This window comes from Enhydra lutris, unplaced genomic scaffold (genome assembly GCF_002288905.1).
Source record: "Enhydra lutris kenyoni isolate GAN:26980312 unplaced genomic scaffold, ASM228890v2 scaffoldscaffold5, whole genome shotgun sequence".
Classification (NCBI taxonomy): Eukaryota; Metazoa; Chordata; class Mammalia; order Carnivora; family Mustelidae; genus Enhydra; species Enhydra lutris.
In genome coordinates this window covers 30,735,282-30,751,032 of record NW_019154089.1, presented here as the reverse complement: position 1 = coordinate 30,751,032, position 15,751 = coordinate 30,735,282, and the positions used below count along the sequence as shown (strand labels likewise).

Sequence of the window (15,751 nt, the reverse complement as noted above, 5' to 3'; positions counted from 1 at the left end):
TTAACCTCTTATATCTAGATTTTCTTCAATATCCCTTAATAAAATGTTTAAATTTTCCCCATAGAGATCTTCAACTTATGCCTTGACTTTTTCCTGGGTACTCCATATTATTGATGCTGTTTTATATGTATCTTTTTTTTAGTTTTTATAGTTTGTTTTTGGTATTCTGAAATGTATCTTTTTTTTAAGATTGATTGATTGATTGATTTGATAGACAGAGATCGCAAGTAGGCAGAGAGGCAGGCAGAGAGAGAGGGAGGGAAGCAGGCTCCCCGCTGAGCAGAGAGCCCAATGCCGGGCTCGATCCCAGGACCCTGGGATCATGACCTGAGCTGAAGGCAGAGGCTTTAACCCACTGAACCACCCAGACACCCCTGAAATGTACTCTACTTTTGAATGGTGATTTTTTCCCCCCTCCAACCAGTAAACTCTCTTAATAAATTACCTGTAGATTATATTGAGTTTTCTATGTAGACAGTCATATTTCCTGCAAATAATGACAGCTTAGTTTCTTTGTTTTCAATCCTACATTTTTTTCCCCCTTACCATACTGGAGGAAAAAATCTAGTTCCTTTTTCACAGAAATCTTGATAGGAGGCATCCTGTTTCATTCCAGCTCTAAAAGAAAAGTTTTCAGCTTCCACCTTGAGTATTATGTTGTCGGTTTTATGGAGCTACTGTTTATTACATTAAGAAAGTTCTCGGGGCACCTGGGTGGCTCAGTGGGTTAAGCCTCTGCCTTCGGCTCATGTCATGATCTCAGGGTCCTGGGATGGAGCCCCGAATTGGGCTCTCTGCTCAGCAGGGAGCCTGCTTTTCCCCTCTCTCTCTCTGCCTGCCTCTCTGCCTACTTGTGATCTCTCTCTGTGTCAAATATATAAATAAATAAAATTAAAAAAAAAAAGTTCTCTTCTGTTCCTAAATATCTAAGAAACTGTTTTTCTTTTTTCATGACTGGATACTAAATTTTATAAATGCCTTTTGTTCATCTGTTCAGATGATCAAGTGAATTTTCTTTCAGTCTACTATTGTTGTCACTATACTAATTTTTTTAAATTTTTTATTATGTTAGTCACCATATAGTACATCATTAGTTTTTGATGTAGTGTTCAATGATCCATTGTTTGCATGTAACACCCAGTGCTCTGTGCAATACGCGCCCTCCTTAACACACTAATTTTCTATTCTGCATTCCTAAAATAAACGGATTGGTCATAAAACATTACCTTTTATTTTTACATATTCCTGGGTTGAATATACTAGTATTTTATTTATGCTAGCCTCATAAAAAAGAGAATGTTCCCTCTTTATCTATTCTTTGAAAGAGTCTACATAAAATAGTTTATCTTTTTTTCTTTTTTCAGGCAATGTTTGCTAGAACTTGCCAGCAAAGCTATTTGAACTTAAAGTTTTCTTTGTGAGAAGATTTTGACTACTGGTATGTTTAAAAAAAAATCATTAGAAAACTATTAAAGTTTTCTATTCTTAAACCAATATTAATAATTTTATAAGAATTTGTACACTTCATCTAATTTTTCACATTTATTGTTATAAAGTTTTCCATAACATTTTCTTATTTCATACTGTCTATAAAATCTATAGGAATGTCCCATTTTCATTTCTGCTATTATTTGTGTCTTCCCTTCCCCCCCCCTTTTTTTTTTCACTCTCTTATAAGTAGCCTATCCATGTAAGAATCCCAGGTAACCCCTCGGCCCTTCCAGATCAAGTATTTCTGCACAGATGATTAGCAAGCCTGAGACCTGAGTATTTTGCGTGGGGACAAATGACTTTCAGAAAGAGTTAGAATGCGTCTTCTCTTCCATTCTCAAAATCAACAGTACCTACCCTTTGAAATGGGTATGAGAATTACCATAGTTAAAGAAATTGAGTTTCAATTGGCTAAACAGCCAATAAACAGTGAAGCCCCAATTCTACCATGCCTTGCTCTTTCTCTCTTCTTCTTTCTTTTCTTATAAACCTGAGTTTTAATTCTGCCATTTGCTAGCTGAAGTGTCCTTGGTGTATAGCAAGTTACATTCTTGGTCTCAATTTCTTCATCCATGACATCATTTTTTTTTCTAGTTTGAATATACATAGACACAAATAAGAACCCAGCCTACAAACTTGCTTTGATCATATCTAGAATATCTTTCCATGTCAGTATTTTCATTTTGAATGGCTAACGGTTGGTTGGTATTCATAGCAGATCTTCATGTTTGTTGAATGCATGAATGAATGAACGAACAAATGAATGAATGGGAAAAATCAGTAAAGACCCAAAAGACATCTTTCCTTGTAGTTGATACAATGCATTCCTGGTCAGCCCAGCCATACCACACCATCTGACTCCCATCCTTTGAATATCTTCCCTTACTCCAAATCAGAGTGGGGGCAGGGAACCAGCAGCTTCAACAAACCTTCTCTTGTGTGTTAAGCAAATGAGAGAAGAATCTACCATCATTCACTCAGTACTAACCAAGAGTTCGAGGCCTTCCCCAGGTCTTGTCCCGGAGAGAAAGGCTCTGATCAAAAGACTTGTATCCACAACATAATATTAAGTATTTTGAAAAAGTCATACCCTGTTCTCTCCATGAGAAAAGAGTTTGTAGGCCAGAGGCACAGGCAACAAGTTTCACTTGTTGAATAAAACAAGCCAGTATCATAAGCAGCACCTAAGTTTCTCCAGCCTACTTCATGCCTGCAGCTTCTAAACTTGAGATAACAGTGCCACTTACTGTTAGAGTCATCACACTGCAATATGAAAACCGTTCCTAAATCTCTTGAGTCTAAATGCCAAATGAAGACAAAGGACTTATCAGGAAAGATACAATTGACCTTTGATAGCTTATACTAAATACCAGAATTTGAGTAAGTGCCTTATAGCCATAACCTCTTTTAGGCCTTACAACAATCCTATAATTTTTATTTCTGTGGTTATTACTGGTTTTGTGAGCACACTCCAGGGTTTTGAATCCAACCACCTAGATCACAGCCTATGAGCCTATGAGCTGCCTGTTTTTGTACAGTCCACAAGCGACTATTTAAGTGGTTGGGAAAAATCAAAAGAATATTTCACAACATGAAAATATTTAAATCAAGTTTCCGTGTCTATAAAGTAGTGTTGGAACATAGCCACACTGCCACACTCATTTGCTTAGACATTCTTTGGCTGCATTTGTACCATAGTATATAGTTCAGTACTTGAGACTGAGACCTTAATATGGTCCTCAACGCCTAAAATATTTACTAACCTGCTCTTTACAGAAAAATTTGCCAACTCCTCACCTAGATTCTAATTTGGATATACCTGGGAAAGCCACAAAACTGATCCTGTTTCATAACGTGGAAGAACACCTACCAAGAGCAGTTTTTGAGGAACTGCAGGTATCTCCTTAAGATACCTGCAGAAGTCTGACATAAATGCCCTAACATGTTCAAAGGAAGCTCATCATTTTCGTCTACAAATCTGTTCCTCCCCTAGCCATATTGTGTAGTGTCTTGAGTATGGACTTTAGGGTCAAAATATGGGATCCCAGTCTAGTCTCCATTATGACTTATTAATTATATGATGAAGTACAAATGTGCTCAAGTATAGAAGTTGAGTGCTTAGGCTTTGAAACTAGGTTTCAATCCCAGCTCTGCCTCTCACTAGCTTGGTGACCTTGGCTAAATTACATAACATCTCTGAACCTCTGCTTCCTTATGTGTCATATAGATGTAAAAAGTCATACTGATTTCATTAAGAAGCTCTGAGGAAAAAACAAATTTATGTATATAAAGTAATTACAACAGCGCTAGCAAAGCTCTCTGTGTATTTGCCATTGATTTCCCATCTTACTTAGAATAAAGCAAACTTCTTCCCTTGACCTTCTAATGCTTATAATCTGCCCTCCATCTGCTTCTCTAGCTCCAAACTCTTCCCTATGTTGCAGCCATTAATAGCCTTTCTCACCCAACTCAAGCTTTTATTTCCTCACAAGACACTTGTACTTGCTATCTCCAGTGGCCTCAGAACCTAGCACAAGACTTTTCTTTGAAATACAGCCTAGCACAGATGAGGCTCCCTTCTAAAGCCCTTAACAAATGTGTACATGTAAACATAACTTGAAAAAAGATAATATGGACAAGGAATTTTGAGCAGGCAATAGTAGTAAAATCAGAAGCAAGATTCTTCTGAGTGTTGTAATGGCTGGATAGTTAAAACACAAACTTAGACCTTCAAAAACCAATTCATTTGTTTTCTTGTTTATCTTTCTTCCATTTTCCTCCACACTCTCCATTTCCCTGGTAACTAGACCAGTGTCAGGTGGAAGACCGCACTTTTCACTAAATGAATACAATTAATAAGTGAATAGTGATGGTGGGGAGTTTGGGAATATAAATATGCACAATCTGCTTATTTTTATCAAAAATTTGTATGTGCTCAATTTCTAGTGGATATCTACATGACCAACTCAGCACCTCCTTTCCTGAGAAATTAACTACCTTCTCCCATACATGGACATTTGGGGGACTGCCAAATTCTTACAGGATTCAGGCCCCAACTGATAGGCCCAGCTGGAATCTGAAATACCACCCCTAATTCCCCCTCTGGCCTGGTTAATAATTAGTCTTCCTCTTTTCCGACAGTGGTGCACAAAGACTTAACATGAGAACTGCTAGCAGCCATGTTCTCCATCCATTCACAAAAAGGCTGGTTTGTAAAGAGAATGGAGCTAACAGAAATAAAACAGGAGAAACAGTGAAGAGATCTGAATTGAGTTTGAATCTCACTTGCCCTGGAAATCCTCCCAGTTCTCTTCATAGTTTGTTCAATTTATCCTTCAATCATGCAACATGGTTATTTTTTTTAAAAAAATTGGTCTTTTTCCTTCAACTAGGTTGAGTAGAGTGTACTAATATTTTTTTTTAAGATTTTTATTCATTTATTTGACAGACAGAGATCACAAGTAGGCCGAGAGGCAGTCAGAGAGAGAAGGAAGCAGGCTCCCCGCTGAGCAGAGAGCCCGATTTGGGGCTCGATCCCAGGACACTGGGATCATGACCCAAGCCGAAGGCAGAGGCTTTAACCCACTGAGCCACCCAGGCGCCCCTGTACTAATATTTCTTTAACACACTGCACAGTCAGGCCATCTAGAGATTTCTTAAAACCAGTGCCACAGCCCCACTCCATAACAATGAAATCAAAATCTCTGTAGTCTGGGAATCAGTAATTTCAAGAGGTGCCAGGCTATTCCAGAGATTTCACTTTGAGGAATCAGCCTATCAGGAATATTCACTGTAACTAAGTAGGCAGAGATGTATTTGACCCTCACAAGATCAAAAAACTAACTTTTAAACTTGTAACAACTATCAGACCACTAGTGTTCCCAAATCTCATTCTAATTACAGTTCACATTAGAACTCTCACTTAGTTTTGGGCAAGTGCCACCCAGGACCTCCAAGATTATATCCTCCAAAAGTCAGAATTTAAGATTCCTCGTGGAATTTTGACCCCTAATCCTCCCTACATATACACACTCTTATACAAACTATATTGTGACTCTTATAACGTTACCTGTTTTTTCCAGAATTGCAAAGCAGCCAAAAACTGGTTTAGTACCTCCTAGCCCAACACCCTCAAAGTTATAAAATGGTTAAGGCCATAGGAAAGAGACTTCTTTGGAGAGTTGTTCAAGTGTTATGCAACATCCAGTTGCTCCCCCACAAGCATATGGGGGCTCCTCTCCCCCTTCAATTTAATCTCGAGAGCCTGGACTGTGTCCCTAGTGTCCCAAAATCTGTATTAAACATATAAAGGAAAATAAAAAATTGGCCAACTAGCTGCCCAATAGAGAGGCATCTACTTGGCAACAGTCTACACTCCTGAGATTTAAGAAAAGGATGCAGGAATGTTTCACATACAGAATAGGCCTGTGGCCACATTAAACTGAACTTTGCCAGCTCTAAGACTAGAAACCTCAATAGAGCAAATCCCTGAAGGGTGGTATACCAAGAACTGGGTAAGAATTAAAAGTAGGTATCTGGAAAAGATACTATATCAGTGATGCACCCATATTTCATTGCTAAGAACTTAGTTCCATGGCTGAATGCAGACCCAAGAGGAGTGAAAAAACGTAGACCCTGGCAGCTGCATCTCAGGGGAACAAGCATCTCCAGTACACAATCCAACGGTCTGTTACCAGTTCCCTTTCCATTGCAGGCTTCCAGCCTTAGCGAGTCCAAGTATAGCTTCGAAGGAAATGTATAGCTAATTACATAGACATTTTACTAAAATGAAAGTAACAAAAAGTAATCAAAAGATTTATTATCTGAGTGACTGGAAAAAAGTTAGTAGACCTATCCGGGGTAGGAACAAGAAGCTGAGATAGTGTATTTACAGAAGCAGTCAAGAGGAAAAATAAAATTGCTGTTTTATAACTCTATGGGGTTCCTCTCTTTTAACATGTTATACTACATTTTTAGAGATCAAGTAAGTTTTTAAGTAAAGTAAATCTGAAGATTTTATAATTTCACATTTATACAGCTTGATATCCTTTATTTATCTATCATTCTTAAAGCAAATGACAAATTTAGTTTTCAAAGATGAAAGCTTGCTATTACTGAGATCTTCAATGTTTTCTGCAACTCCAAATCCAGGAATGTTCCACACAATTGCAGAACTTTCCTTTTTAAGGTGATTACTCTTAATGTATACATACAGAATCATTTGCCTATGCTTGCCACTTACAGACGGTAACGCCTCCTAAATGATGAAGCAGGAGTCAAGCTGTTCACATGACTTCGAGTTATATCTCTTTAAGACTCTCCAAAAGCAAAATAATGAATATATGACATTTACTGAAAAGAAAAGGAGAAAAGCAAAAAAAAGAAAAAGAAATATCCTTCATGGTCTTTCATTCATTTCATCAATTAGGACACACAGGGCAGCATCTTTCTCTATAATCTGGTCTCTCCTATGACCTGAATTTTCTCTTTGCTGTTCATTCCGTCCAGTACAATTGTTGCTATCATCAGCATCCATTGGTTCAGTTTTTACTCTCATCCCTGCTTCTGAATGAGGCAAATCATCAGGCAAAGAAGCCAGGCAATTCTGAATCATCTCAATGACTCGCTCCAGATGCTTCTGAAACCGCTCAGCTGTTTCAAGGCGTTGACGTTTCTGCACCTCCATCATGACTCTCAATGTCTCTCTTGCTTGGTGGGGTCGGTATTCATTTATGAGATGATGCACATGTACAAAAAGCAGCTTAAGATCTTCCAGTTTCTCTTCTCGTTTTATACTCCCAGGGCTCCTTATCAAGATATCTAAGAGATCTAAGAAATTAATAAGAATAGACATATTGAGTTTTCTCAGTTCCTTCTTGTGATCAAACTGCATAGGATGAAGCCGTTCGATGCCCTGGCTTTCTAAAGGGCGGATGATAAGATCATCACATTGGAACTGATTGCCAAACATCATATAACTGTCTTTTATTGGAGGTGGAGGCTTGGGAGCTAGGCCTTCCTGAATATTTTCATCTGTATATTCCTTGATGTACTGCATTGGAGGTGGTGGAAGAGCACTCACTTGTTGCGGCTCACCCATAGCGGAAGACCAAGAACCTGTGGAAATAAAACAAAGATTTAGAGTACAGCTACAACACAAACCTGTCACCTTGGGTGACTACAGATAGTATTTTCCTTTTTTTCCCCCCTGGCAAGTTTGGGGCCCAAGACAAAATGATTTAAGTTTCTAAAACAACATGGAAAGGCTGCCATCTTTTTCTAATTAGCATTGTATCGCTAAACATCCAACAACTTCTCCTTCTCTGCTTAAGACTTTCATTGACACACAAAAAAATTTAAGTAGTGTATTTTTATCTATAAATAAAATCTGGATCCCATATCCCTCACCAGTTATGTCATTTCTTTATCAACACACTTCCCTTCTGCCTTGGCTTCTGTGAGCCTCCACTTAGGTTCTCTTCCTACTTCACTGGCCACTCCCTTTCAATCTTCTCTACCACCACTCCTCTACCTAAATTTTAATGCTGACCTGTCTCAGAGGGTTGCTCTGAGGCCCTCTCCTCACTCTAAATTAGTGAATCACAAGCTCAAGTGCCAAGGGGAAAACACTGAAGCACTCTGGGGCAGGGATTCATATGAATTAAGCACATGCAAGCCAAATCTCAAAGCCTCCAGCCATTAGCATTCATGTGAGAAAGAAGACTCATTGTTCCTCAGTTTCTTGATTTCTTAAAAGGCAGCAAAAACCCATATTTTATGCAGAATCTCTCAGTTTTTACTTTTTTTTTTTTTTTTTTTTTTTGGTCAGAGAGAGTGAGCACAGGCAGACAGAGTGGCAGGCAGAGGCAGAGGGAGAAGGAGGCTTCCTGCTGAGCAAGGAGCCCGATGTGGGACTCGATCCCAGGACGCTGGGATCACGACCCGAGCCGAAGGCAGCCACTTAACCAACTGAGCCACTCAGGCGTCCCAGAATCTCTCAGTTTTTAAATACTGGTAATTAATTCCAGAAATCGTCAAGTTCTGTAGGTTCAAAAAGAACTTATCTACAACAATCTTTGTGGTCTGTGAGCCAATAATTTCAGAGCTCTGCTTTTTATTTTCCCTTGGGTGGTATCAGTCAATTCCATGGCTTTTATAAAACACCACTTCTACCAGCGTTCTCAACAAACAGCAATTTTGACCACCAGGAGATAAATGGCAAGGTCTGGAGATATTTTTACTTGTCACAACTGGGCGATGGAGTGCTACTGGCATCTAATGGATAGAGGCTAGGGTTGCTGCTAAGCACTAACAATGCCTATGACAGCTCCCAACAAAGAATTATCCAGCCCTAAATGTCAACAAAATATTGTGCCAAAGTGGAGAAACCCTGTTTCTACCTCCAATCCAGACTGCCTGAACTCCTTCTGGATGGCTCATAAAGCCTTCAGACTGCGCCTCCCCCCGAAAAGCATTACCTCCTCTCCTCCCTACCATCACGAATCTATCAAGTCCTGTTGATTCCACACCTTCACTATCTCAAGTTCATCAATTCTGACCAAGCCACCATTTCTTCTCCAGGAATATAATCGTTTCCCCAGGGATCTTTTTGCTTCCATTACTGTTCCTCCACATAATAGTCAGCATAATTGTTTCCAACCCTCATTCCTTCTCTTTCATTATATCCTAGCAGTACTGTCTTTAATGTAGTATTTCTACACTATTTTATAACTATACCAACTTCTTCTGGCCTGGCGTCTTTCCATATGCTTTTTTCTCTGCTTCAGGCAGTAGCTTAAAATGTCACCTCTAAAGAAATAACTTAGTGGAATAGTAATCAAAAACAGATCCTACTTTTCTTCTTTTATCCTCTGCAGCAGTATTTGATTTCTCTCCCTGACCAGACTGTAAGTTCCATGGGGGAAGAACTCTTATCATAGTTCTATGTCTACAACCTTGCACAAAGAAGCTTCATAAATATTTGTTGAGCAACTTCATTCATTTCAGGAGGGATCCAAATCAGTGGAATTTGGAAACAGGTACAAACATACTTAATGTGTATTCCCTCTTTTGACTGTTTATTATTTGTCTTCTAATACAGGACAATGAGTATCCAGGGATGATGACTTTGACAACAGATAATATCTGTGTACATACTGTGTGCCAGACAGTTTACTTTTCTCAGGGCTGTGAGAAAAACTGCTCTTTCCACTTTGGAGATGAGACAATTGAGGCTCAGAAAGGTTGAACCACTTGCATAAAGTCACAGATTAAGGAGTAAAGGATCTAGGGCCTAAAGATCTCAAACACTACACTATACTATCTTTCAAGGATAAACAAAAAACACTCCCACCATCCTAGTGTTGCTTACAACCTATCAAGGAAAACATACAAAAAATAACTACCAAGTTTTGAGGCTAATACAAAAGACAAACAGATCTAATTACCAAAAATAAGTCTAAAAATTACATATAGGAAAATGTTATCACAAGCAAAATTAAAACACAATCCCATTCTTCTGGGAAAGGAAAATGCTTGCAAGCTAACCAAGAGTGAATACTAGAAATTTTATTTTGATTTTTTAAAAACATTTTCTGACTCCATCCCCACCGGAAGGAAAGCACTAGGACTTCAGGAACTGCCTGTCTTGTACACAACTCCACCTCTAGCATCTCAACACCTAGAAGATCCTCAATAAAGACCCCGTGGATGAGTTTTGTTTTTGTTTTTTACCTCTATTTTTTAAAACCTAGAAAAACAAACAAAAGAGGACAAGGAAAATGCATATGCTGAATAAAGCCAGGAAAATATTCAGACCAATACATTTCTAAAAGCAAATTTCTAAAAACGATGCTTTTCATCTAAGACTATCAAGATTTCAAATATTCCATCATTCAACAAATATTAGAACACCTTCCATGTGACAGGCACTGGATTCCAGCAGAGGTCACACTATCCTTTTGTTGTGGTTCTTTTGGAATGTTTTTGGTCAGGTTTGATGATGTCCAGAGCCGATCGATGGCCAAGAAAGAATTCTTGAGACATCTTTGGTGCAAAAAGGTGGGGGACAGAACCCATGGACAGAAAGAGCTGGACTGGAGTCCTGAGGAGTGGTCCATCAAATACTTTCAAGTTGGGAGAGAGTTAGGGATAGGGTAAGCCTCCCAGGAAACAAGGTTTCTAGGACCCTGAGGAGGCTAGCTATTATTAGGAAAGGTCATTTATTACTGGTTAGTAAAAACTCAGTCAAGAGATCCTTCAGATGTACATCAGTGGGTCATATACTTGGGGGATGACTGCTAACATGTATCTGGGGGATAGAGACAAAGGAGGTTTCCAACAGAATTTTTATATGTTAAAGTAGACTCACAGGATCCTAGGGGTTGGGCTAAGATTACCAGCTGCCCTTAGCAAAGTATTAATATTAAGGCAGCTGAGTTCCTAGAGGAATGTCACTCTGCCTGTTTCAAGGGCCTAGTCAGCAGGCTGTAGGTAGCAAGGAAGTGTAATGATTTTTTTTCTTTGTTTCCCACATCGCTCATACCAATATTTTTTATAGGAAAATTTCTAGAAGTAGAATTGCTGGCTCAAAAATATCAGCATTTAAACTTTTGATACTGCCAAATTAAATTCCAAATATATATTTGTTTCCTTTCCTGTCAGTTGTGTGTGAGAATTCTCCCATAATGTCTTGGGTTTTACCTGCCCAGTACCCAAGAGTGTTGTGGGGTGGTTGCAATGATGGCTTCTGTGAGAACTGAGGTGAGTGGGGTCTTTGCACCCCAACTGGTTTCCCTACAGGGCCAGAACAGCTAAGAGCCTGATTCTAAAACTGGGATGACATTCCCGAAGAAGAAAATGAGAGGAAGTGATGTGGGGAACAAAGGAGGAATGCAGATAAAATTAAATCTTATAACCTGCAGCCCATCCGCAAATACTTGAGATAGGCAGATTATAACACTCCTCCAGCAGCGTCCAGTGCGTCTTTAACATATGAAAGTCCTTCTGGAACTTCCCTTTATTTCTCCCAATCCCAAGGTATAAACCCACTTGCTTCACGTAATCCTGGGTCAGCAGGCAGCAGCAGCCACAGCTTCAGATCCTAACCTCTTTCCTACATCAGAAGTACATAAAAATGTGCATTAGGGGTGTTTAATGCAGCGATGTTTGAAAAGAGAAGAAGTCGGAAATAATCCGTGACTTCATCAATATGACTGCGTAAAATATTTCTATATGACACAATGCAGCCCTTAAGGAAAAAAATTGGTAAAACTTCATGGGGGCAGGGTTAAAAACACTGTGTCCTGTTTACAACACAGGGTAGCAGCAAACAGTGATAATCAACTTTCTAACATAAATTCAGAGTTACAGAAAGTTGAATGAAAAGTATAAAGAACATTCCATATTCTTCACCCAGATCTCAAAATGTTAACATTTTCCCTCACTTGCCTTAGTGGTCTCCCTCAAATAAGAACGTTCCCTTACTACCAAAATCATAGAATTAGCACTGATCTGGTATTTCAAATGCAATTTTAGACAGCCCAAGTTTCACCTCACTAAGGCATCTTTCAGTTGAGGGGTCCTGTTTCCTGCTTCCCAACACCAGGGGCATTCCTCTCTTCAAGCTGCCATTTTCCAAGGGCCAACTCCGTCGCAGGTACGTTTTAAATCCTGTCTTCCTACAAAGTCTATAAATTAAGTACTACTGTCAACTTCATTTACAGAGGAAGCTCCCCAGTCTCAATGAGGGGAAGCGTTTGGCACCAGATCAAAAGGCTAGTACAGGGGCACCTGGGTGGCTCGGTGGGTTAAGGCCTCTGCCTTCGGCTCAGGTCATGATCTCAGGGTCCTGGGATCGAGCCCGGCATTGGGCTCTCTGCTCAGCGGGGAGCCTGCTTCCCTCCCTCTCTCTCTGACTGCCTCTCTACCTGCTTGTGATCTCTGTCAAATAACTAAATAAAATCTTAAAAAGAAAAAAAAAAGTCTAGTAAAAAGCACAGCAAGAATTCTTATCCCTCTCCTTTTCGTTACTCAGTACAAGCTTTAAGTCAGCGAAGTACAGGAACTTGACATACCACAGAAGTTATGGGTGTATCTGCATCGCTTCTCTCGAATGAACTTTTCAGAGGCAAGGTCTTTTGTAAAGCCAGCGCCAAGCGTTACAGTGGGTTATCCGACTCAAGGCTCACCTTCCATAGCGCATGTTTTAAGCTAGACGCTTAACCAAAAAAGGACGGTGTTCCAGGGTCCCGCCCCCAGACAGGTGATTGGTTTCATTTACGGTGAATGCGGTCGCTGGAAAGCGGCTTTTAAAAACTCTCCAAATGAAGTGACCAGGAGGCTTGGGGTCGGCCGGCCTCCTCCACCCCACTAACTCAGCCGATTTCAGGATCGCTGCCTGAGGAGGGAGGGCGGGGATGGTCACTGTCAGTTGACAAAAGGCCGGAGGCTAAAGGACTAGCCAACTCCGCACAGCTTAGCAAACCAGCGGCGCGCAGGACTAGAACTCGGGTCTCCCAACCTGCGGTCTGGCTCGGCCTCCGCACACAGAGAAAGCCCCGAGCTTGCCGCGTCGAAGACACCTTCCACCCGGCTCCCCACGAGCAGCAGCGAGGCGGCAACCTCGGAGGGACGCGGGAGAGGAAAGTCAGAGAGCATACGCCCCACGCCAGACCTACCCCATTCCCAGCCCGCCCTCAGGAAGGCGCGGGGTGCGGGAGGAGAGAGGCACGCGGAACGAAGCCCAAAGTCGTCGCCGCCCACTCACCTCAGCTCAGGGTTTACACTGGAGCCGCCTTCGCCTCCGCAACCGAAATCCGACTTCCGGCCGCCTCCTACAGGAAGAAGCCCCTGACGCTGTCTTTTGATTGGCTTAAAGAGCTGTCTTTTAGCCGAGGCTCTAGGCCCGCCTCCAACTAATAGCTTGCTATTGCGCCTGTGCATTTCTACCTCGATTTGGGCGGTTTTGTTGCCTGCGGGATTGGAGATGAGGGCGTATGTGTTAGTATTTTATATCAGTAAAATTAGCAGTTGGTAAGCTTCACTCCTTATTTTTCTTGTTTTTTAACGCCTAGAATTAAACAGCGCATCCATATGCCTTTCATGCAAGTTAGAAAATACAGATAAACAGATCATTTTTAATTATAGCTGCTCTAATCCCACTGTCAAAAATAAAATTACATTAATTTTTAATCTGGAAATATTTGTGAACATGACTGGGAATCAATAACGTTCTCAGTTTCCATTTCTTCGCTATATATTCATATTTAATTTCATTTAGAAATTGAAACATGTCTAATTATATTTCCAGGTAACAGATTAACAAATATAAAAATGTATTTTTTCAGAGGTAATTTTCATAAGTCACAAACTTATAAATTCCTGGGAATCTTACAAGAGCATATTGGACATAAAAAATTAGGTTGTTATTCTGATAAAAGTTTTCAACTTTACCTCTTTAAGATTATTTGAATTTCATTTTTTACAAAATTATGGGTTCCAAGTATATACAAAAGTAGAACTGTACTCATCCACCTTCAATGAGTATCTACCCATTAGAACTAAACATTATTTCAACATGCGTCTCTGAAATAGGGCTCTTCATTTCCCCCCCATAAACACTGAAAACATTATTTCATTTAAAATTAAATTAGTAACTATTTAAAAATCATGAAAATCAGGGGTTCCTGGGTGGCTCAGTCAGCTAAGTGTCTGACTCTTGATTTTGGCTCAGATCATGATGTCCGAGTCATGAGATCACTCTGTGCTCAGCTTGGAACTGCCTGAGATTGTCTCTCCCTCTGCGCCTCCCCCTACCATCCCTCTCTAAGGGGGAAAAAAAAATAATCAAAGTCAAGTGATTATTTGGATACCATTTGTTTCAGGATTCAATAAGCCTTTGTGACTGGCTGATATGTCTTTCAATTACCTTTTAACCTAAAGGTTCTGCTAAGTAATAAAAATTTAACCCAGTAAATTTGAAAGATCTAATTGGCTTTATTAATCTATTCATGAATGGGGCAGAATCCCATCTTGTAGGTAAAGGTGAGCTCTAAGGATGTGTACCAAATGGGAAGTTTTTATAGAAAGCAGGGTGGAGCAAAGAAGTTATTAGCAAAAGAAATTTTGTCTCACACAAGATCTATTCCCTTAAGGGGAAGAGCAGGGGCTTTATTATGAAGATAACCTCATCTTCCTTTGGGAGTGAGGGGCAATGGCCCATGCCATAGATTACCTCATTTTGTGCTGACCACAAAATTCCAGATTGATTGGTTTAAAATTTCACTCGTTGACAAACCATGAGAGACTCTGGACTCCAGGAAACAAACTGAGGTTTACAGAAGGAAGGAGCGTGGGGGGGCGGGGGGATGGGGTAACTGGGTGATGGGCATTAAGGAGGGCACATGTTGTGATGAGCACTGGGTGTTATACACAACTAATGAGTCGTTGAACACTACATCAAAAACTAATGATGTACTACTATATGTTGGCTAACTGAACATACAAAAGTGAAATAAATAAATAAATAAATAAATAAAATTCCACTCTTTGGGGCACCTGGGTGCCTTTGGCTCAACTCATGATCTCGGGTCCTGGGATGGAGCCCCACACTGGACTCCCTGCTCAGCCAGGAACCTGACTCTCCCTCTCCCTCTGCTATTCCCCCTGCTTGTGTTCTCTTGGTCTCTGTCAAAAATATAAACAAAAATCTTTACAAAAAATTCAGATCACAAACTCAAAAAAAAAATTTTTTTTTTCAAAAAAATTAAAGGTTAAAAAAATAATAACAAAATTCCACTCCTGGAAAAGTTGAAACTCCAATCAAGTCTTAGATTGCTATCCTGTGGGCAAGTGACTCCACCTTGGACCTGGATGGTTTTCTTTTCTTTTTTTATTTTTCCATTTTTTTTTAAAGATTTTATTTATTTATTTGACAGACAGAGATCACAAACAGGCAGAGAGGCAGGCAGAGACAGAGGGAGAAGCAGGCTCCCTGCTGAGCAGAGAGCCCAATGCGGGGCTCGATTCCAGAACCCTGGGATCATGACCTGAGCCGAAAGCAGAGGCTTTAACCCACTGAGCCACCCAGGTGCCCTTATTTTTCCATTTTTTAAAAGATTAATCTATTCACTTTTTTTTTTTAAGATTTTATTTATATATTTGACAGACAGAGATCACAAGTAGGCAGAGAGGCAGGCAGAGAGAGAGGGAGAAGCAGGCTCCCCGCTGAGCAGAGAGCCCGATGCAGGGCTCGATCCCC

General features: G+C 40.2%; 1 protein-coding gene across 2 annotated transcripts; it reads right to left on the bottom strand.

Moving 5' to 3' along the window:
- Positions 1-6,293: 6,293 nt before the first annotated feature.
- Positions 6,294-13,326, bottom strand: LOC111141032 (mediator complex subunit 7). Of its 2 annotated transcripts, none has more exons than XM_022493366.1 (2): positions 13,259-13,326; positions 6,294-7,608 (listed from the first exon to the last, which is right to left on the bottom strand). In XM_022493366.1, exon 2 carries the CDS (start codon positions 7,589-7,591, stop codon positions 6,890-6,892), a length of 702 nt encoding a protein of 233 aa, XP_022349074.1. In that variant the 5' UTR covers positions 7,592-7,608; positions 13,259-13,326; the 3' UTR covers positions 6,294-6,889. The 2 variants fall into 2 exon arrangements, with proteins under 2 accessions (XP_022349074.1, XP_022349075.1); XM_022493367.1 differs by lacking the exon at positions 13,259-13,326 and adding an exon at positions 12,567-13,064.
- Positions 13,327-15,751: the final 2,425 nt, after the last annotated feature.

Bases quoted from the DNA above. Each gene is read 5' to 3' on its own strand.
- LOC111141032 (XM_022493366.1), bottom strand. From the start codon at position 7,591: ATGGGTGAGCCGCAACAAGTGAGTGCTCTTCCACCACCTCCAATGCAG.